At 32.6% G+C, this 22,248-nt stretch overlaps 3 protein-coding genes across 12 annotated transcripts in view; 2 read left to right on the forward strand and 1 right to left on the reverse strand.

Moving 5' to 3' along the window:
- The window catches only part of LOC125058687 (tumor necrosis factor ligand superfamily member 13-like), a 76,817-nt gene extending 63,383 nt beyond the window's left edge, over nt 1–13,434 (reverse strand). The window contains exons 1-14 of one of the 7 annotated variants that reach the window (XR_007118474.1): nt 13,242–13,434; nt 9,518–12,332; nt 8,936–9,006; nt 8,336–8,471; nt 6,669–6,815; nt 5,733–5,812; nt 4,993–5,650; nt 4,690–4,769; nt 3,626–3,758; nt 3,228–3,307; nt 2,698–3,049; nt 2,253–2,366; nt 1,727–1,798; nt 789–1,448 (exon numbers count right to left, since the gene is read on the reverse strand). Coding sequence is in view for 4 of the 7 variants with exons in the window: in XM_047662812.1 (XP_047518768.1) it covers nt 3,228–3,319; nt 3,626–3,758; nt 4,690–4,769; nt 4,993–5,650; nt 5,733–5,812; nt 6,669–6,815; nt 8,336–8,471; nt 8,936–9,006; nt 9,518–9,620 (1,500 nt within the window). In the remaining 3 variants the exon portion in view is untranslated. Of the gene's footprint in view, nt 1–788; nt 1,449–1,726; nt 1,799–2,252; nt 2,367–2,697; nt 3,050–3,227; nt 3,320–3,625; nt 3,759–4,689; nt 4,770–4,992; nt 5,651–5,732; nt 5,813–6,668; nt 6,816–8,335; nt 8,472–8,935; nt 9,007–9,517; nt 12,333–13,241 lie in introns of those variants that run through there. The other 6 variants (XR_007118472.1, XR_007118473.1, XM_047662812.1 and 3 more) reach the window with 6 other exon arrangements.
- Nucleotides 9,856–15,972, forward strand: LOC125058694 (putative nuclease HARBI1). The gene is made up of 4 exons (XM_047662831.1): nt 9,856–10,508; nt 11,073–11,317; nt 12,370–13,138; nt 14,147–15,972. The coding sequence occupies exons 1-4, from the start codon at nt 10,262–10,264 to the stop codon at nt 14,176–14,178; spliced, it is 1,293 nt and encodes a 430-aa protein (XP_047518787.1). The 5' UTR covers nt 9,856–10,261; the 3' UTR covers nt 14,179–15,972.
- Nucleotides 15,973–16,306: 334 nt separating this feature from the next.
- LOC125058685 (plastin-2-like) overlaps nt 16,307–22,248 on the forward strand; it is a 42,144-nt gene continuing 36,202 nt past the window's right edge. The window contains exons 1-2 of one of the 4 annotated variants that reach the window (XM_047662810.1): nt 16,307–16,553; nt 17,177–17,321. In XM_047662810.1, coding sequence (XP_047518766.1) covers nt 17,259–17,321 — 63 coding nt within the window. In that variant the 5' untranslated portion in view covers nt 16,307–16,553; nt 17,177–17,258. The other 3 variants (XM_047662811.1, XM_047662809.1, XM_047662808.1) reach the window with 3 other exon arrangements.

Consider the following 22,248-nt stretch of genomic DNA (forward strand, 5'->3'; position numbering starts at 1 on the left):
ACATCGTATACAGCCTAATATATTTGACGAATATATTTTAAAAAATTGTTACTCGTTTCTAAGAAAAGCGTTGATAAAATAATTTTCAACATTCACCAATCTAAATAAAAATATGATTATAATCATACATAATTAGTTAAGATTTATTCATATGGACAGCAGTGTTGGTCTAGGTGGCTTGAGCGTGTGACTCTCATCCTTGAGGTCATAGGTCGACCCCGGCTTGCACCAATAGACTTTCTACATGCGCATCTAAGACTTGCTCGTACGGTGAAAGAAAACATACAAAACTCGACATGTGCCGGACAGATGGCTAATCACCTACTAGTCTATGAAATATAAATTAGCAAAGAAACTGATGCAAGCCAAGACTGATATAGGGTTGTAACTTGTAGCGCCACTGGCATATTTTTTTCAGTCGAGTTTTTCAATCAATAATTAATTGTGAATAGATTCTTTTAGTATTTAAGAAACATAAAAATATATCAAAAGAAAAGTTGATTGCTACTTGAAATTTAAAACATTTTTTTTCTGAAGTGAAGGCCCCGGTCTGTAGTCTGTTTCCTCTAAATCCGACCCTGGCCACTGGATTCATTCATATTATTTCTATTTTCTATTAAATTACGGCCTCATAAAACTTAGTCTTCAAGTAACTAATCCCTATTATATATTTGTAAATAGAATATTTTTTTTTCTGAGTATGAACTAGCTTGGTATATAAACATTTCACATTTTAAAGTATGAAACAAGAAATAGAGGACACGGGATTAAGGAATTAAAATACATAATCAATACTCTATAAAAGGTAATCAAAACATAACTTTACTCGTAACTAAAAAATGTAACAAAAAATGTTAAATGCAAGATATACCCTAAGAAATAGTTGAAACCGTATGAAAGTGATATAAAACAATAATGGAAAGTTAACTTAGTCTAACTTTTATACGGCTAACACATTTCATTGAAAATATCTCTTCGATACAGATGCCCATATTTTTTATAGATACATAATCGTTACTTTTTTATTTTATTAATGGGCGAATATTTTACTTTAAAAAAAAATACGTGCTGTTGACAAACTTTTTGTTTGTTTAGATGGTTGATGTAATCACACGAAATGTTTTGGTAGGAAGATAACATAATTAAAAAAAAAAAAATTTTTTGGCCAGTGATCATATGAGATAGGAGAGATGAATTTTAGCTCTTTCGATGTGACTGCTATTTATGCCTTTTTATAACACTTTTTACAGAAAAAACTAAAAAAAAAAACATCTTCGGAAGGGCTCCATTGTGTGTACCATTTGAGGTGTCAGGTACGCTTTTCCTCTTCCCCCTTCAAATACCCCTAATCCCGTTTCTATTGGAGAGTTGAGCCTGTTTCTGTTATTATAATCGATAGGGCCGTATTAAGAATTGCGCATTCTTCCAAACAGTGCTTAACAAATTCCCTGAAAAAAATCCATAGATTAAACAAAATAATAATATGGTATAAGTCCAGGTATAATTTAAATATGTATGTGTGTTTGTTATAATGGTATTATTTTAAGCGAAGCTCTACAAATTTAACTTAACTTCTGCTTTTCTGTCAAAATCAAAATTGATGAATTGAACTGAAAACAATATTTAAGAGCCTCGAAGCCATTTTTTATTGGTTTAAGTTTTATAAATATTTCTTAAAACTATTAATATTTCATAAAAGAGAAAAATAATGTTGATAAATACTTACTTATTATAATTATATTCAGCCTCATTAAAGTTAAGAACATTTAAATAAATATCTTTTCTTCTTTCGTATATCCTAGAACAATTTATTATATATTCGTTTATTATTAATAATAATAATATCTCATTAAGAGTCTCAAGTCCTTGGACTTGGATCAAACTGTTGAGTCGTGCGTTTGAAGGCTTTGCAGAAGGATGTAGTAATGTGTAGTCAGTAGTGTAGAAGTATAGAAGGAAACACGAAAGCAATATGTCTAAAATAGAATATTGTGTCAGAGAAGGCTGATCACTGTAAAGTATTTTGATACTAAAGAAAGAAGACAATTCTTCGAAAACATGTTTTTTTTTTATTTATTTATAATTATATATTTTATATTATATATTTATGCGTATAAAACGCTTTAAATTTTAAATTGGCCAATCTGCTATATTATGCTGCATGAATTATTATTTTAAATCAAAAATCATTTTAATAAATATACACGTGTGGTAACGTAAAATCAACAACTTATAAACGTAAGCATACCTACCCTGCTAATTGAAGACGGCAAAAACGTATAAGTTCTGCAAATTTTTTGGCTTGACAATTTACATCCTTTTTATCGAGTTTTTCTGGATTTAACAGCCTTTGTCTTGTATCTTGGCTATAAAACGATAAAGATAGATTTACAAAAGATTTATTTTCTAATACATCCAAGTGAATGAAAAAGGAAGTGGAAAAAGATGTGCAGATGATCTGCCGAAGAGTAGGAGCAGGCTAGCCCGGTATAGAAAATAATGGGTAAAACTATGTCAGTAGACAACCTGACCTTATGGTCAGTTTTATAACTGGTCGATAAAGAAAAACAAATACAATTGTTTTTTAAATTATTCTCATACTATTAATATTTACTTTTAAATAGTCTTTATTTATTTATATGCTACAAACCAAGGGCAAAAATTCAATAGATACTTATCAATAATGAGTAAACTTACCAAAATTTTAAAACGTAGCGTAATTTAGCCTTAGTTTGTTCTATGAAATCAATATGAGTGTAAGTTTTCTTTTCTGGCACTTCAGCACCATCTAAAATAAAATCTAGATTACCTAGATCAACAGATCCATTTGGATCCAATTTATCTTCAATATTAGAGATTCTTATAAAGTTTCTTATAATTTTCGGTGGTTCATCTGTTTTAGTATTAACACAATCTGTTTTATCTATATTTTTTGGTTCATTAGTTTCATCCTTGTCCGAATTTTTAAGTTCAAAATTTGATAAAAAGTTTTCTTTTCCGGCAAAAACTGAAGAAGTTTATCTTTAGAGTGATGGGCTCGTTCCTGGACCTAAAACATTGTTGAAAATTTACATGTATAAGTTTAACAAATATATAACATAACTTGGGCCAATCATTAAAATTTTGATTGTCCATGTTTGATGTCATTTGTTCCAAAAGTTTAATATCTCATAAAAATAAAAAAATAGAAAAGTAATTTTGCATAAATAATGCTACTTAATACTTACTGATGTCATAATCTTTCTAGCCTTTGAACGGGTGATTCTGGATGGTGTCGGATGATTTTGGGATGTTTTTTGTGGCGAAGCTGAAAAACAAACTAAATTGAATTTATTACGTATCGACGACGTATGTTTAAAACGCCGAATTATGTAAATCTACACTTACTAATATTAAAAAGAGAAAAGATATTTTGTAGTTGTAACAAATAAATGCGAAAACGGTTTCAAAATTCTTTCACAATTTTAATGCTACATTACGCCAGAGTAACAGGCTACGATATTTACTGAAATTTAATGTTGAAATATGTTATGTACCGCGCAGAATAAATATAATTAAAAGCCTTCTTTTTATTACACAAAATCCTTATATTTTTAAACTAAAAATGTCACTTTTACAAATATACCTTCATCGCTATGCTCATTTATTGCATCGATTTCATTAAACGAGTTATTCAAATCCGGCGTCTCAATATCGAGTAGTAACTTGGCTAATAATTTCTCAGCTGCCTGTACATTTTCGTCATCTTTGAAAACGCCCTAAAATATAATTGCATTATATTAAGTTTAAAGAATGTAAAGTGATAACTCAATGGCACGTCAATCAATCTTTTGTGTCTCATATCTTCTTTGCCGATGAGTAGGGATGCCTACAAATTCAAATTTAATGACGTGGAATAAGTGATACATGTATCTTATGGTCCATAATAGACATATTTTTTTTTATCGTCCATTTTTTTAAATCTATGACATGCCGGTATCCTTACCATGTTAAAAAACAAATGTGACTCTCGGGACGCACGACCATTGATTGAGAGAATAAACGCCAAAATGCTTATTTTAGTAAAAAAATATATTTTCAGTAGGAATTTTAGGCTAATTTCAAGATAATGAAGTAAATGACCAAAACCAGGTATTCCTCAGGAATTGACACTTAAAGAGTTTACAGATTTCAATTGAATTTAAATTACAATTCGTAATTTAAATCCGCGCGCGCGGTCATTTATTATATGCCCAATATTATCTAAGTAGTAATTACTTATAAAAAAACATTCCAAAAGAGCATGTTTAGCCGTGTGGATAAATTTTTAAAAAATAACCAAAAATTAATAAACGAATTACCACAATTGACAGCCAGTCCGCGAATTAAATTTCAATTAACTGAAATCGAATCGAAATAAACTTCCTTAGGTGCCCGTTTTATTGCAAAACAGTTTATTATAGTATATAAGTAATCACTACTAAATTAAAGACTATCTTTACGATGTTATATTACAAAATGAAGGCCCTGGCCACGTGTTTGAAGACGATAAACTCAAAAACTACTCTATTGCTGTAAATACTGTAATATAACGGTATAAAGCCAAATCACACGAAATTCACGCGAGTGATGAGGGCAGTGAGAAATAAATGAAATATATGGTGAATATTGTTAGTTACACAAAAGTGTAAGAGAATATAAATATTTTACCTGTAACGCATCAACGAGGTAAACGCCGTAACTATAGATTTTCATAAATGTAGATGGATTTATGTTGTGGTTAATTTTACCTGTAACAACGGTTCAACATAAATAACAAATTTCTTTAGAAAAACGTTGAAAGTAATAAAATATTAGTGTAAATTTACGTTTTCATTTAACATTCTAATAAAACAAAAAACAACATATTATTTAACTAATTGAGGTAAAGATACGATGATCCAAGCTGTTTAGGACCAAGTGAATCCGTGACTCTAACTTTTTATGCAAATAAATGCTGGAAGAAAATCTCACCTCTCAAAGCTCCATTATCAAATATAATATCCCCCAACTTATTTGCCGCATCAACAATATCAGCGTCATTTTTAAATCCCCGTTTAATACACTCACAAGCCTCATACATCGTCCAAGGTGGAGGTATTGTCTGAAAAGCTGCCTCTTGTAGAACCTGATTAAGAGCTTCTTCCAGTATTTGTGTGAATCGCGAAATCCACTCTTCTGACTTGGATACTAGGTTCCCTTTCATCAGTTCACTTGTAACTTCAAACATAACGTTTTTATCAACATCTCCATATTCTGTATCATGAAACGAGGTATTTGATAGTGTGTTGCAGATTGTCCCTGGATTTATTTTTTTCTCATCAGTTAAACTACCCACCTCCATTTTCATTTCTGACTCTTCTCTCTGTATTGATTTTGAATCAGATACATTATGCTCTTCTTGTTCTATATATCTTTTGATTTGTGGATCTCTTATCCCTACTTTAGTTTTACTGGAGAAACTCTTTCTTGGATTATTTGGCATTGTGACCGTAATTGTTGAGTTAAATACTTTTCGAGGTGACGTCTCCTTTAATTCCCCATATATCATGAAATATTCAACTTCTTCCATCCGAAATATGGGACTTGTTACGTTTATATTTTGATTGATATTATTTTCTGTTAACAAAACCTAAGAAAGAACAAAGTAAAACAGTTAAAATATTTAAAATCATTTTCCTTCTCGGAACCACAACAAAATTTAATAAACTTACAACTTTGTAGTCCTTTTGGCTGTATTTTCTATAACATGCAACGATATTTTGTGTATGATCATCATGACGATTTTCTTTATCTGAAACAAAATTTGTATATAAGATTAGATAGTTAAATTTTTTCTATAAATATTATTGTAATAATATAATTATATATATTTAAGAGCACATCTTTGAGTGTAGCAACGTGTTTATAAATAAAAAAATTAAAAAAATGTATAACGTTTCTGTAACGTATAGATCCCTAAACCCTCGGGAGAAAACAGAATAATGTTAGAATTGCTAAGATAATTAGTCGCAGGTCCTCTTGTTAGAATGCAAAGGTGAACCCAAGTTTTCTTATTAGTGAAAGTGTGGTATAGGCTATAGCTAGGGTTGCCATTCGTGCTTTATAATAAAGTATTGTACGTTATTTCAAGTTATTGTACTCTATAGTCTATACTATATGAGAACAATAAAGTACACGAAAATACTTTATTTCGCATGTGATTTCTTTATTCTTTATTGCAAAAAAAGGTGGTAACCCCAGTTATAGCGCGTAGTGCTGTTAAAGTGAGTCCATGTAGGAAAAGTGTATTAGCATGTACAGTACATTGTACACGATATGCTGTACTCAATTCAACCAGACAAGATCAGACTTTTTTACCGTAAAATCGATATAAAAAAAATGAATCGCAAAATATGTTGCTAAGCACAAAAGTCAAAGACGGCTAGAGTATTTTCTTTTTTATTTATTCTTAAATTTATTTTTTATCAACTTTGAGGAAGGTTTTTATGTAGAGAAAAATTGGATTTTATTCCGGAAAAGCGAACAGTGTGTATGGGATATCAAAGTGTTCCTTATGTTGTTATTTAGCTTATAAAAAGGTAGCCATAGTAATAAAATCATATTAAGGCGAAACAAAGTTCGCGGGGGTAATTAATAAAATCACTTACCAACAATGGCACAGTTTTCCGTTAAGACATTAGAAATAAATATGGCTGCTTGTAATGCTCTCCTCATATGTATCTTGTTAACAGATGTTGTTCCCTTTTGAATACGATTCAAAACACATTCCGGGACGACCAAACGACACCTATTGTCTGTAATTATATATAATGATATGAATCTATAAAGCTATTTAATTTGGTCCCTTTTAGGCATGGAAGATATCGCGGCAAGTGGCATAATCAAAAGGGCAGCTGATGTTACACATACATGAGGATATTCTGAGGAGATTTCAAGACGTACTAAATCTTTTCACGATTAATACAAATAACTTTTCTCGTAACGCCCCCATAAATAGAATTTGTGCCCAGTACAAAGATTTATGTTTGTTAATTACTAAAGGAATCTACTTGGTTTTACAATAAATTATTGATTGAAAAACTCGACTGAAATTTTATTTGGAAAATAATTTGGAGCCAGGGAGCCTTTGTTGCTCCGAGAACTCCAGACCTTTAAATCCGGCCCTGGACTTACTTTGCAAGTTTTTTGTTTTCAGGGATTTTTAACACTCACAAATAATGTGACATTCTATAGGAAAATTTGTTTTCAAAATCGATTCAGTAGATACAGAGGTAATCCCTGTACAGCCTCGCGAACTTTAAATCTTTATAATATAAATATATAATGAGGTATAATTTATATATGAGCAGTGTTGGCCACTAGGCTTCAGCGTGCGACTCTCATACCTGAGGTCTTAGGTTCGATCCTCGGTTGTGCACCAATGGACTTTCTTTTTATGTGCGCATTTAACATTTACTCGAACGGTGAAGGAAAACATCGTGAGGAAATCGACATGTCTTAGACCCAAAAAGTCGACGGCGTGTGTCAGGCACTGGAGGCTGATCACCTACTTTCCTATTAGATTTAAAAAATGATCATGAAACAGGTTCAGAAATCTGAGGCCAAGACCTAAAGAGGTTGTCGCGCCACTGATTTATTTTTTATAATTTATATAATATGTAAATAGAACTAAATCATATAAGATACTAGCAGACCGGCCAAGCGTTGCTGTGGCTAAGGTTTTTGTTATATTACATAGTAGTAAACTATTCAAGGGAAACGGTAGGAGATCACCAGTCATGGGGACCACCATGCTTTTTTTGGTGGTTATGTCATTAAATTGTAGCTTATGTGAAACGTTGGTACTTTCAACACAGCGCCATCTGTTAGAATTGTGACTATCAAATAATAAACAAATAATTTGCAATAAAATAATATTGCAGGTATAAATTGAGATATAAGCTATCCTATCTTGTAAGTTGGATCAAACCGCACACGGTGTGCAAATTTGATTGAAATCGGTTCAGTAGTTTAGGAGTCCATAGCGGACAAACAACGTGACACGTAATTTATATATATATTAAGACTTTCAAAGTACTACTTAGTTATGTCCTTGTTGTAGCCATATTTTTACTGTCTACACATTTAATATAATTTGTATTTATTTTGTATTACATTTTCTATTTTTCCATTAAAGGCACTTCTAGGTTCTAAAACCTAGACGGTATGGCTTTTCTAGTAGGTACAATTATACTAGAAGTACCTAATTTCATGCTGATTATTATATCTATTGTAACATTCACTTGTTAGAGTTTTTAGACTAATATTTTTATACCTGCATTTCGAATTTCCTTTATAAAGTTTAATTTCTTTAAAAACACATCCTCATCAAGCACAAGAAACCAAACTTTGGTTCTTACGTCAATCTTAAACAATGTTTGCAAAGCTGTGATATTAAAATTATTAGTTTCCTGAAAAAAAAAATGTTCAAGTTAAGGTCACACACAAAGATAAATTGAAAAATCCTGCAATAATGATAATAATCAATTTTAAAAGGAATAATTTTATACTACTTTCTGATCAGATTTAACCTCTACTGAATTCTAACCAAAACCAAATTTGACTTTTTGTTACAAAAGCCCACAGGAGATGATATTATGCAATTTCTTAAAATATATAAGAAAAACATTAAGATTAAAGCCACCCTAATTAAGCACAAGCAACATTATTACCTTATTAACCTAACTTCAGATAATGTTAACAAAAAATTGCAACAATAAATATAATATTTAGTTAACACTTAAACAAATACACAATCAACAAAAATTATAATAATATGTACATATAAAATTTAAAATTGTTTAACTACTAAAACTGGTAGAAGCAACAGAGATCTTCAATGAAACCAAATAAAGGCAAGAGATGTATTTCATACCAGCATGTCATGTAAGTCATCTTCAACAACGTCTTTGCTTATTTTCATATCATGATCACCTTCAAGTGATGCTGAAAATTATATTTCAAACATTATGCTCACCAATTAATACTACTTTTAACCTACTTCAAAAAGAAGGTTTAAGTTATGTGATATTGCAATTGGATAATATGAGTATGATAATCTATTTATGCTTCCAATGCACATCAGCTTAATTTCATAAGTGCATGTACATTTATATGTTTGTCCAGAAATTTTCTAGAAACTATGACTTAGTTTCTAGGAAATTTCTTGATTAATTTAATTTCTTCTCGCTTGAGAAGTACTTGAAATATGGGTATAGTATAAGTATCTAATAATGAATAAAGAACGTGTGTTTTATTACATAAGTGCATTTATGTTTATATGTTTGTCTACAACTTTCCTAGAAAGTCATTAAGAGATAATCCTTCTTAGTTCAGTAGTAATTGAAATATGGGTATAATATAGGTATCTAATGATAAATAAAGATTATAAATTTTTATTCAGTGGGCAGGTGTTTAAAGACCTTTTTATATTATATTTAAGTGTAAGTGTACTAACCAGTTACATGACCTGAAGTAATATTATTGGAATTGTTTTGAAAATTCATTTGATCATTCATATCACATTGTTTTGGCACTGTAACTTTACTTTCAGTTTGCATTGTAAAGAATTCTTCTTTTTTTGTTTTAGATGATATCGTCACCTCAATGGTAAACTTTTAACTTACGAATGGCAGATTTTTGGCAAAATTTAGTTTTTTATGCAAAACTATGTCTAGGTACTACACAATCTGGCAATTTTTGGTATTTCTATCTCTAACGGTTACTGATTTAGAGTTGTCCGAATCTGTACTTTATGGTAATATCACCCATAGACTCAGTGTTGCCAACTTAGTGGATATTCCACTAGATCTGGTGGTTTAGATATACGTTTTAGCGGGCGAATTTTGGTTTTAGTGGCTAGTGGATTTTTCTAGTGGTTTAGTTTGTTTCATTCAGTGGGATGCTACGACATTTAACCACTAGCACGATTGATATCTTTATAGGAAAAGACGAAAACATTTACCTTATTAAGGAATATTTTGTCATTATGTAGGCAACTCTGTAAAATTACGTTGGTTATTCTCGGGAATTTCCCGAAACAAGTTTATGAATTTCTTAAATTATTTTGATTATGGACTTTATTCGTATGACTAATAGGTCAAATTTGATTTGAATTAATGAGATTTGTATGTGTTCGTTTCGTATGCATGCACAAAAATAGAAATACACAACACAGATACTTAGTAGTTTTGGTTATCCTATGCATCGGAGTGTTTGTTTAAAATTCAAGTTTAGTTTATTTTTAAAACAAAATGCCAAAAGCGCAATATACGCAAAAGTTCCGGGATTGTTGGTTACGGGACTCCCAATTAAAGGACTGGCTGCAAGTGATAGAAAGTACAGCTGGTCCAATTGCAAAGTGCAGATTATGTGGCTCTGTATTGAGAAATCATTACGGAGATTTAAAGAATCACGGATTATCGAAAAAACACTTGCAAAATTCAAAGGTACGTACGTAACTAATATAATATAAATTACGATGTGTCAAAAATTTATTTTAATATAGTTGTATTATATTATAAATAAGTTTTAGTGGTCTATATAGCCAACATCAACTTTCAAAGAATAAGTAGGCCCTTTTTAGAGTTCCGTACCCAAAGGGTGCCAACGGGGCCCTATTAATATGCCTCCGTTGTCTGTCCCTCCGTCTGTCAGCGGGCTGTTATCTCATAAACCGTAATGGGTCCGCGAGACGATCAAGTGCACTTGACAAGTCTACGTGCTTGACGATTTCACTTGACGAGGGACTTGACGCGACTTGAAGGTGCCGTCAAGTCCACATGCCGCAGTCGTTCACCGCCCTGTGCTCAGGAAAGTGGCCATCGTAATAATGGTTTCCAACGCAGACAAGGCATTCCTTGCTATAACTCTAGCGGTATCTATCACAGAAAAAGAGAAAAGAAAGAGGCGATGGTGTAAGGAATGGTATAAAATGAGATATCGATTCACGCATGAACATTTGCAAAGAACTCTTCAAGCAACTGAGCCCGACGATTATAAAAATTTTCTAGTAATGGACAACGATTCTTTTGAAACATTGTTGGAGTTGATTCGACCCAATATTGAAAAGCAAGATACCAATATGCGACAAGCTATTCCTGCCAGCCAAAGGCTCTCTATAACTCTAAGGTACTTGGTCACTGGTATGGACTTGGAAGATTTAAAGTTTATGTGTGCTGTCGCTCCTCGTACTTTGGATTTAATAATACAGGAGACGTGTGAGGCTATAATTCAAAAGTTAAAAGAAAATATTCGGGTATGTATCATATTCATTTATTTTCATTTATCTTAACCAAAATAATCATAACAAAAATTAAATACTTAATGTGATGGTGAAATTAAAAAGAATAGAAGTGTTGTAAGAACTTAGCCGCAGTCTGTGATTCTTCTTCTTGAGTAGCTGGGACTGGTATATAAATTACGGGGTGTTCACGAGATAGAATTGGCACTTGCATAGGTTGAGATGATTTGGTATCATGCACCGGTGTCTTGCCTATGACTTGTGAGTGTGACTGATGTGGTGATGGTGACTGGTATGTCAAGGTTGAGTGGTGTACAGTTGGTGATGGCACAGGTGATGGTGACTCATGTGGTGCGGGTGACTGGTTTGTCAAAGTTGAGTGGTGTACATTTGGTGATGGCACAGGTGATGGTGACTGATATGGTGCGGGTGTCTGGTTTGTCAAAGTTGAGTGGTGCCCACTTGGTGATGGTGACTGGTATTTAAAGGTTGAGTGGTGTACATTTGGTGATGGCACAGGTGATGGTGACTGATATGGTGCGGGTGACTGGTTTGTCAAAGTTGAGTGGTGCCCACTTGGTGATGGTGACTGGTATTTAAAGGTTGAGTGGTGTACATTTGGTGATGGCACAGGTGATAGTGACTGATACGGTGATGGTGACTGGTATGTCGTAGTTGAGTGGAGAGCATTTGGTGATAGCACAGGTGATGGTGACTGATGTGATGCGGGTGACTGGTATAAGTATGTGTATGTGGGCGAGCTAGCAGGCAAGATCTGAACTCCGTTTCTTGACAGTGATCCCATTTCGGCTTCAAATAAAATGTCATTTATTATTTTCTCCGCATAGCGTCTTTGATCTGGTGATAAACGTTTGAGTTTAAGAGCCCAGCCCTTCGCAATAATATCCGATTCAGAGTCATCAGGTTTTTTGAAATAATGTGATGCTATATCTATCAGGTCCTGCTGTGATGTGTTTTTGCTTTTCTTTGATTGTGACATCTCTTTTTGATAATTGGATGACAAGGAAAACTGTAAAAAAAATAACCTATGTTTGTACTATTCACAGGTACCGAGAACGATCGAGGACTGGAAAAAAGTAGCCAAAGATTTCGAGAGACGATGGAACTTTCCCAACTGTATAGGTGCTGTTGATGGCAAGCACATCGAAATAGAAAAACCTTCAAATTCGGGATCTTACTATTTTAACTATAAAAAGACATTTAGTATTGTTCTCATGGCTATTGTAAACGCCAATTATCAATTTATGATGGTTGATGTTGGTGCAAATGGGCGGATGTCAGATGGTGGAACTTTAAAAAATACAAAGTTTTGGCAATTGTTTTCTGAAAGTGAAAACAAACTTAATATTCCGGAGCCATGTGAGTTACTAGAAAGCGATAAAAAGTTTCCGTTTGTACTGGTAGGTGACGAAGCTTTCCAACTGACTCCAAACTTCATGAAGCCATACAACAAAGCCGTCTTGACAGACGAAAGACGGATTTTCAACTATAGATTGTCAAGAGCCAGGAGGGTGGTTGAAAATGCTTTTGGCATCCTGTCTTGGCGCTTCAAAATATTTAAAAAAGACATTGGACTGCATCCCGATAAAACGCGAAAAGTTGTTTTGGCTGCCTGTCACTTACACAACTACTTGTGTGAAAAAAATAAAAACAAATATATTCAACCAGGAGATATTGACATTGAAGAACCAAATACCACAGTCACAAAAGGTGCGTGGAGACAAGGACGGCAATTGTTAAATATAGAGCGAGTACGAGGAAACTCGGCAAATGAGGCAAAAAGAGTGCGAGATGACTTTTGCGAGTACTTTAATGGTAACGGTTCAGTCCCTTGGCAAAATAATTGCCTAATTTAGTTGTTTAAAAACATACTTTAAAGTAAAGTGTATCTTTGAATTGTAAATAAAAAATGTTTTACCTCACTGCTTAAACTGCTTTCAGTATCACTTATACACATTTGGTCTGACAGAAATAACAGTTCATTGTAATAGTAGAGTGACGGTTTTGGTACATCATCGGGAGACACGCCAGACCGTTGTGCTTGTTCAATCTTTTTTCTTTCTTTGTTGAAGTTGGTTCTTAAAGCATTAATTTTTTTCTTCAATAAATCTTCGGTGTAGGCAGGTTTATATACTCGAAGTGCTTTGTCTATGCTTGATAAAGCAAGCGACCTTTTGTTTTTATCCGCATACTCCTTACTTTTAATTTTCCACAATGCAGGATGATCTCTGTAGAGAGATATTAATAATAACACAAAATCACGCTCGGTAATTAGGTCGGCGCTTGCCGCCAAAGCCACGTCTCGGTCCGGTTCGTCGTCCGCCATCTTCGATGTTCCGGCCGCAAATGAATAAAACTTGTCAAGTCGCGTCAAGTCGCATCAAGCGCAAGGTGGTACAAGTGCCGTCAATCAAATTTTTTGTCAAGTATGATCAAGCCCGTAGATACTTGACGGGACTTGTCAAGTCAACGCTGTAAACGATAAATATTCACTTCAAGCACGTAGAATTGTCAAGTGCACTTGATCGTCTCGCGGACCCATAATAGGTAGAAAGTTGAAACTTCCACAGAATATGTATTTCTGTTGCCGCTATAACAACAAATAATAATAATAATAAATGAAAGGGGGCTCCCATATATATGTAACTATAACTGACTGTCAAATATTAGCGATTACAAACTTAAAAAATTGCGGTTGGAAATTTGAATCCGTCATTGGATTTTTTTTTCTTGAACTCTACATGCGCGAGTCCGACTAGCACTTGACCGGTTTTTATTTTACATCTGCTTGTATATATAGTTTACATTCCGTTTCTTTTACAGATTATAGCTACGCAACCAAAGTTGCCTTTTAAACGAGAAGGCGTGGGAAAAAAGAAAGAAGAAGCTAGGCTAGCATTATTTACAGCAGCACATACCAGCCTACGTGTAGTAGATCATATGGGAGAAGTGGTGAATCACATGCACAAAGAGGACGAAAAAATTCATTTACATAGGACAAAATGTTCTCAAATTATAAAAAATGTGCTATCACCCCATTTCGCTGAAAACTTAAAATAAGATTTGAAAGATCAACCCTATAGTTTATTGATAGACGAATCGACCGATATTTCCGTTCACAAATATCTGGGAATAATAATCATTTATTACAGCTGCAGTCACAAAAAAATAATGTCTACATTTTTAGATCTTCCAATGCTGAACGAGTGTGATGCAGATGGGATTGTTGGTACCATAAAAGCGACACTCGCTAGATTTAATATACCTCTACAAAATTTAATGGGCATCGGAACAGATAATGCGTCCGTGATGACCGGCGTCAATAACGGTGTATATGCTAAACTGAAAAAGGATTTGCCGAGTTTAGTTTTGGTGCGTTGCATTTGTCACTCTCTGCAATTGGCAGTATCGGCAGTAACAAAGCAATTTTTACCGAGAAATCTCGAGTTTATTATTAAAGAAACATATGATTGGTTCAATCGATCTTCGTCAAGGCAAGCGGCTTACAAAGAACTATACAAACTTATAAACGACGGTCATGATCCATTAAAAATTGTACAGTCTTGTCAAACTCGATGGCTTTCTATAGAGTCCGCAGTTGCACGCATTTACGCACAATGGTTGGAACTGAAAACACATTTTAATATGGCCAAATTGAAAGAAAGGTGTTACACAGCAGAATTGCTGCATGGAATGTATTCAGATGACGTGAATTATGCGTACATTTCATTTATGTATCCAATTCTCACTGAAATTAACAGAGTGAATAAATTATTTGAATCGAAAGATGCAGATCATACAAAACTGTACGACGAATTGACAAATTTGGTTGATTCACTTGTTACCAAAATAGTACTGCCGACCCAGAAGGTAGACGTTTTTACGCAAAACATTAAAGATTTTGTTGATAAGAAATGTTATTTGGGGTACAGATTCGAATCTTTTGTGTCAACGATGAGAGAAAAAGGACTTCCACGGAATGAAGAAGAAATGATACGTAATAGGTGCATCCAGTTTATTGTGCAGTTGGTTAATGAACTGAAAAACAGATTGCCCGAAAACTTAAAGCTCATGAAAAATATGAAAAGAATTAGTGTAGATTGTGCACTGTCTCACAATAAAGAGCCGATCACTGACCTGATCTTACATTTTAATAAAAATCAAGAATACATAGCGAAAGTTGACGAGCAGTGGCGTCAAATCCATTTACTCAAATGGATAAATACAAAAAATACCAAGGAATTTTGGTACGAGGTGCTGGATTTCGAAGACATTGCAGGAGAAAACCGATTTGAAGATTTAGCCACGTTTGCTATATCTTTATTAGTTTTACCGCACTCTAATGCTGAAGTAGAGCGATTATTCAGCATGATGAATATCGTGAAAACAAAACACAGAAACCGAATGAAGCTAGATCTACTGTCATCTATTATGACAATCCGCGCAGGTTTAAAACGCGAAGGAAAGTGTTGCAATAATTACATCTTGCCAAATTCTGTAGTCCAAAAAATAGGAACGAAAGAAGTGTACTTAAAATCAGAAGGTGCAGAGGAAACCGACTCTGCTGAAGATGATTTTTAACGATTTTGTATGTCTTCTATTAGTTGTTTTGTAATGAAAATAAACTAATTTTATAATTCAATTTACAATATTGTTCTTTTACTGTCAAAAAATATATCCTAGCTGTATGCCTATCCATCTAAAGTAAAGAGTGACATAGACTACTGTTAACTTCAGTAAAACATGTGTTTCCCGCGGTAAAAACTAAAAAATAGTGCTCGCGGGCTGCTTGCCTAACCTCCTATCTGCGGACATAAAAATCATATCGATCCTATATTTCCTTTGAGCGTAAAAGAAGGATAAATAAACAAACACACTTACATTTATAATATTAGTTAGTGTGGATATTAGTGGTTTTCTGGTGGGTTGCGACGGCAAAATTGGTGGGTTCGTTAAAATTAAGTTGGCAACACTGGTTTAGGCGGCAGTCGGCACACCGCACAGGGCGCTTGCGCGAATGACCGTGTGTGTTTATGTACAGCGTCCCACGCGTATCCAAGGATGGTGATAGCTGATTGCTTGACTGTTGTGTAGTAAATACACTGTTGTGTATTCGTAAATGTGAATTGTTTAAATTATGGAAATCGAACAAAGTGAATCTATTAATGAAAAAAGTGATGATGAAGTAGTGAAAGCAAATGAGTACGGTCTTTATTAGACACTTAAATAGGTTCGAATCAAAACTGTTTGTTTCTTACTTCAGTTATCATAAACCAATTGTATCAGTTGTAAAAATTTGCGATGATGATTCTGATAATAACGATTGTGTAAAAGTCGTCGAAATTATGGATGGAAGTTGATTTTTCTGAGAGATAAAATTTAATGTAATATATAAATAACGATATAATATTATAAATAACAACATATAAATTGTCATATTTGTGTACGATAGCGCAATAAATAAACATTGTATTCTACCTCATAAATGATAGTACTTTTATACTTATAATTAAACACAACGTTAATATTGAAGTTTTCACTTCTGCCGGCACTCCCGGAGTGCTCCCGTTGTTTTTTTTCAGAATCTTGTCTGTGGCACTTGGCTCTTGCTTTCATATATTTTTGAATTTGGGATTTGACGAATCTATCGTCGTCAACGGTCAAACTTTGAAGTTGTTTTAACTCGTTGTACGAGGACCGCTTACCGCAAGTAGATTTGTTACGATTTGTATTAAAATCGCGTACTTAGGTATTTATTGTGTTTATATGTAATTATTGCATTTGTGATATTGTGAATTTTATGCAATAATTTGCCTATATCATTTAGTTTAATCGGTGTTGTGATATTTACAGTGTATGTGCAAAGTGCGGATTCCAACAGCGGTTTAGTTGTCGATGATCAGAATTTAAATACTGTGATAAATTTCAATTGACGATGGCAGATAATACAAAATTGACTGATGAAGAGAGAGCAGAAATCAGAGAACAATTTTCTCAGGTAAGTGCCTTAAAGTTATTTATTTTATTGTATTGTTCCGTAATTTTTACCGGTCACTGCACCAGTACAAATGCGTTAAGCCTTATTAAAATAAAGGAATCGCTCTTTTTGAAATAAGCATCAAGATGCGGATTAAGATAAAACTTTATTATCTTTCCATGCCATACATGCTTTCGAATTTATTTCTGCTTCTCCGCGTGTGGTCGAAAATAAGTTTATTTCCTAGCTAGTTTAGTTCATAGGTATTTTACGTCTCTATCTTGTGATTACGAGTAAAGGCTGATTTACACGTATTAAGTTGCCAAGTCTTAACTAAATTTTAACTAAATTTCAAGTGACTTAATTTTAAGTAACCGTTTACACGTAAAAATACTAAATAATTAGTTAAACACATTTATTCGCTCAAGATGGACGACCACAGAACAAAATATTATAGGATTTTCTCTTCCTGATTGGGGATTTACTGTATTGTATGCTCCAATACATGATTGTGAAGGTTCTGGGGACTCAACGTAATACGTATTTGAAGAAGGCGAAGGAGTAAAACGGCTACTATTATTCATTGGGGAAGGGGTTCTACTACTGTTCATTAATTGTTGTATACGCATATCGGACAAATAGTTTTGGATATGTTTTTGAGCTTCCAGCGCCGAAAGCAAAAGCATAGCTTTGCAATGACTCCGCCAGCTTATGCTTTTTACTTAAATTTAACTAAATTTTGCCTGTCCAAACGTGTCAAGTGATTAGCCACGCCCACCAACTTAACCGAAAAATAGACAAAATTCTATTCTACCTTGTTTAGTTGCAACTAAATTTTAACTTGCAACTTCTTACTAAATTAACTGTTTACACGGGTTAAGTTACTTAAAATTAAGTTAATTTTTAGTCAACTTAATACGTGTAAATCGGCCATAAATACAAGTGATTACTTGTCAGTACCGATTAACGTCATATTCATTATTATTGATTTAATTGTTGAAGGTAATGTGACCTTTGATTATTAATCTTATTGCAATAAAAATTAGAACATTGACCTTTTAAGCAAAATTGTATGCAAAATTATTTGCATACAAATTTATTGTCTTATTTGTCCTTAAGTTATGTTAAAATCTGATCTATTGAAAAAAAATTGCTTTATTAAAAACACCCTATTGGAAAACTTTCTTAAGATTTTAAGTTTGAAAATATTATATATATATTTTAAACATATTGCAAACAAGGACATATTGTAAGTGAACAATATCATGTCAAGGAGACATATGGCACCTGAATACTAAAATACATGGTAATACCAAATTGCCTCTTGTGTTACCGATGACACATGCTGAGAATATTTACTACTTACATATGGCATGACTAAGTTTTCTAAACATTGTGTTTGAACTCAAAATCAGAAACCCATCACCTTTTGTCTAAAATATCTAATTTATGAAGTACATATATTATAGAGGTTATTAAATTTTTGCATACTCAAAATGTACTAACAAAGGTATTTTTTGTGGACACAATGGACACAATTTTGCACCTGTTTGTGTTAGCCTAGATGTAAAGTACTAGAGTTTTGTACTTTGCACCTATCATTTTTATATAATTAAGAATATATTCTTGGTATATATATACCAACTCATATAATTAACCAAGTGATCATTTTTTCACTTCTAAGAAAAATATTAAATGTTCAGTAAAAAAATAAAATGAATGTACTTTATTTAAACAGAGCCTTCATTAATTAGTCTTCTGTACATTCATTTATTTGTATTTCAATCTTCAAGTTGGTTTAAGATCTACCCATGTTTGAACAAATATTTAAAATCTATATTTTTAATGATCTTATTCTTTATTAGTTGTTGTCAGCACAACTTCATTTCCATGTTTTAATCATAGTAAAAAATCACCCTTTTGCTATTTTAGTCAGAACAAAATATATTTCTACTGGTATTAGAATTTTAAATCCATTTAATAACTATAATATGTTACTTCTTAGAAAATCTCACAGACTAATAATAAAATGTAAACTAATGTTGGTCTGTTAAGTTCAGATTATTTGTAACCATATCTTTTCATATGGTAACATATACTATCACACTGGCACTATCTTTATCACTTTTTTTTGTAATTTGTATAATTATAAGTTAATTAATACCTACTGTATTTAAACAATACCTTCTTATATTTCAAATATATACTATAAAGCTTATAAAATTTTCAAAACATTAAATTTAGAGGTTCTGGGTTCAATTCTAATTAAATAATAATTTATTATCTAGGAAGGGAAAGGATCTGATCACTTTCTTAGTAAGACATAAACATGTATCTCTGATCCCATTGCAAAATACTAGACTTTGCACACAAACATTTCTTCATCCACTTCCATTCATATAATAAAGTACCAGTTTTTTGAATGAAATGCCTAATAGACCATAAAACTAAGAATAAGTAATGTTCATACTAACAAAAAAAAACTATAATACACACAAATGAAATCCACTTTCACAGTTTATTAGATAATGCACCAAGCGGAACCAAACAAGATAGTTTTACATAAAAAACACAGAAATCAAACAAATATCATCTTGTAACAAATTGATTATCCAATATTTGTTTTTATGGTTTATTGTGCTGTGAAATTTAATTTTTTTCGCATTAATAACCAATTATTATTAATAAAACATTATTTTATCTTAGTTATAATTAGTATAAAGTCTACTATAAAAACAAATTAAATATTGGCTATAAAATAACTACATAAGTCTAATTTGGTAAGTGTGTTGTGTGTCTATACTAGACTAAAATTCTATTCAAAATACACTATATTATGTCAAAATAGCCTTTCATTGTTTTGTCTTTATTAATTCTGTGACACTTTCAAAGTAGTAAATCTTGACAAAACATTCTAATAACACATGAAATACTAAACTTTATTGGGCAGTCGATGAAACTGTAATCACATAAAAATTTAGTAAAAACTCTCGAATTTATTGATGCCTTAAATATTTGTCTTTGCTCAATTTTTCGGCTAATATTTGAATACGTATTTTAAGGCTCAGGTAATTTCCTAAACGTAGAAAAGACATTCTGTGTTTGTATCGATATAAATAAACAGTTTGTTCCGGGACAAAATATTAATTGTTATATCTAAGTAAAACCCAAAACCAGGTTCACCTACCAAAAATGCACGTAAAAAGGATATATAAAAACAAGGCATGGACCAATTAGAATGTTCTTTTGTGAACGGTTAGATGGCCGTTCCATTTCAAGAATCCGCAGCACGCCCCCGGCCTTGAAAGTACCGTCTTTCAAGAAGCTCTTTTACCATTGGATATATATCTTTGTGAAAACGCGCCGTAACACCAGAAATTCTATCCTTCCCTGGGTTCTAGGTTCCATCCTAGATGTCATTTTACCCCAGGCATACATACACATAGTTTTATCTGTGTTTATCAGAATAAGAGCCAGTTTGTGTTTTTTAAACCTTCAAAATATTAATATTTTCATGTCTTTAAAGGGTAAATGGAGATATTAATTTCACTTTAAAGTAAATTATAGAGGTAATATTGAAAGGGTCTGGTTTTCGAGGTCACACTTCCGTGCTGACTCATTGGTGTAAATAAAATTTACATGACTAAATCTTAAAATTTATTATAGGGAAGTACTTTGTAGGTCACTGCGCCAAGTCAATAACATTTTGATTAAGATCTTACTAAGTTTTTATTACCGTAAATATTTTAATTAATTGGTTTTTACTGAGTTTTGAATATATGTATGGTGCATGTTTTTCGTAGTCGTTCTGTATTTATACATAAAAGTGAAATCTACTTCACTCATTTTAAAAGTAAATATCAAGTACAAAAGTTACGAAGTGTAACATTTACCTATAAAACATCGATATCTATATGTTTATAGTACCAGTGAAATGTTACCCACAAAATGCTTCATTAAGACTTTAATCAACCAAAAAAAATTTGCTATCTTCTAGTACTTAGTAGAAGATTATTATATTTTATTGCTATCTTATAGAAGATATAAGTCCTAGTCAACTCAATAGACATGAAATTAGTACTTACTAATTTATGTAATTCTAAAGCCAGATGCTTTATTAGTTTAGATTAAAGACCGTACTTAGAGAGTTGACTGTAAAGTATTAGTGGATAATTAATTATATTATTCATAATAACTGAGTAATTCAGCTAGAAAATTGTTGCCTTATCGACTTATCTAAAGAAGCATGGGATAGTGAGCTTTATTAGAATTTAGTTGACCAATGTAACAATATAGATATTTTAAACCAACTAATGTAACCCTTTTATGAAAAGCTCTCAATGTACTCAGTCGTAGCTAAGACACAAAGTTAAAAATACATAAAAGGAGCAAAATCTGTTATTCTTAACTCTTGAGTGAGATTCAAAATATTGTGAGTCAGCGCGAACTATGACACCCGTACATGATAATTCAATACGTTTTTCGATATAGGTAGTCATACTTAGCGTCCGACTCTGTAACTTACCTTAGGAAGCGTTCAAGTATTACGTAACGAATTTTGGGAGGGGGGGTCCTTTTGTAAAACGTTACGATGCTGGGCGGGGATTAAATTACGCGTTATTGTTAATATTTTTTTCGACTTACACCACATAATAGTAACTAAAGAGTCACTAGGTGGTCACGAAACGTTTTACTATACTTGGGTACAGTACTGTACTTGGGTACTGAAAAACGTTACGGCGAGTTACATGGGGGGGGGGTCATTAATCTCCAAAAATTGCGTTACGTAATACTTGAACGCTCCCTAATACGCTCATTTATAGCTAAGACATTAATCAAGTAATATGTTATAAAAAAACAAATCACAAACAAACAACAAACAAAGACGACAGCGATTTAATAAGTTTTACTTTACAAAGCAAACTTGAAACTAGATGTGCAACGACCT

The sequence above is a fragment of the Pieris napi genome, chromosome 18 (genome assembly GCF_905475465.1).
Source record: "Pieris napi chromosome 18, ilPieNapi1.2, whole genome shotgun sequence".
Classification (NCBI taxonomy): Eukaryota; Metazoa; Arthropoda; class Insecta; order Lepidoptera; family Pieridae; genus Pieris; species Pieris napi.

Excerpts from the sequence above, each read along its gene's own strand:
- LOC125058694 (XM_047662831.1), top strand. The coding sequence starts at position 10,262 with ATGCATCGGAGTGTTTGTTTAAAATTCAAGTTTAGTTTATTTTTAAAA. Across the intron at positions 10,509-11,072 it reads AACACTTGCAAAATTCAAAG|TAATGGACAACGATTCTTTT; the intron begins GTACGTACGTAA and ends AAAATTTTCTAG. Across the intron at positions 13,139-14,146 it reads CTTTTGCGAGTACTTTAATG|ATTATAGCTACGCAACCAAA; the intron begins GTAACGGTTCAG and ends TTTCTTTTACAG.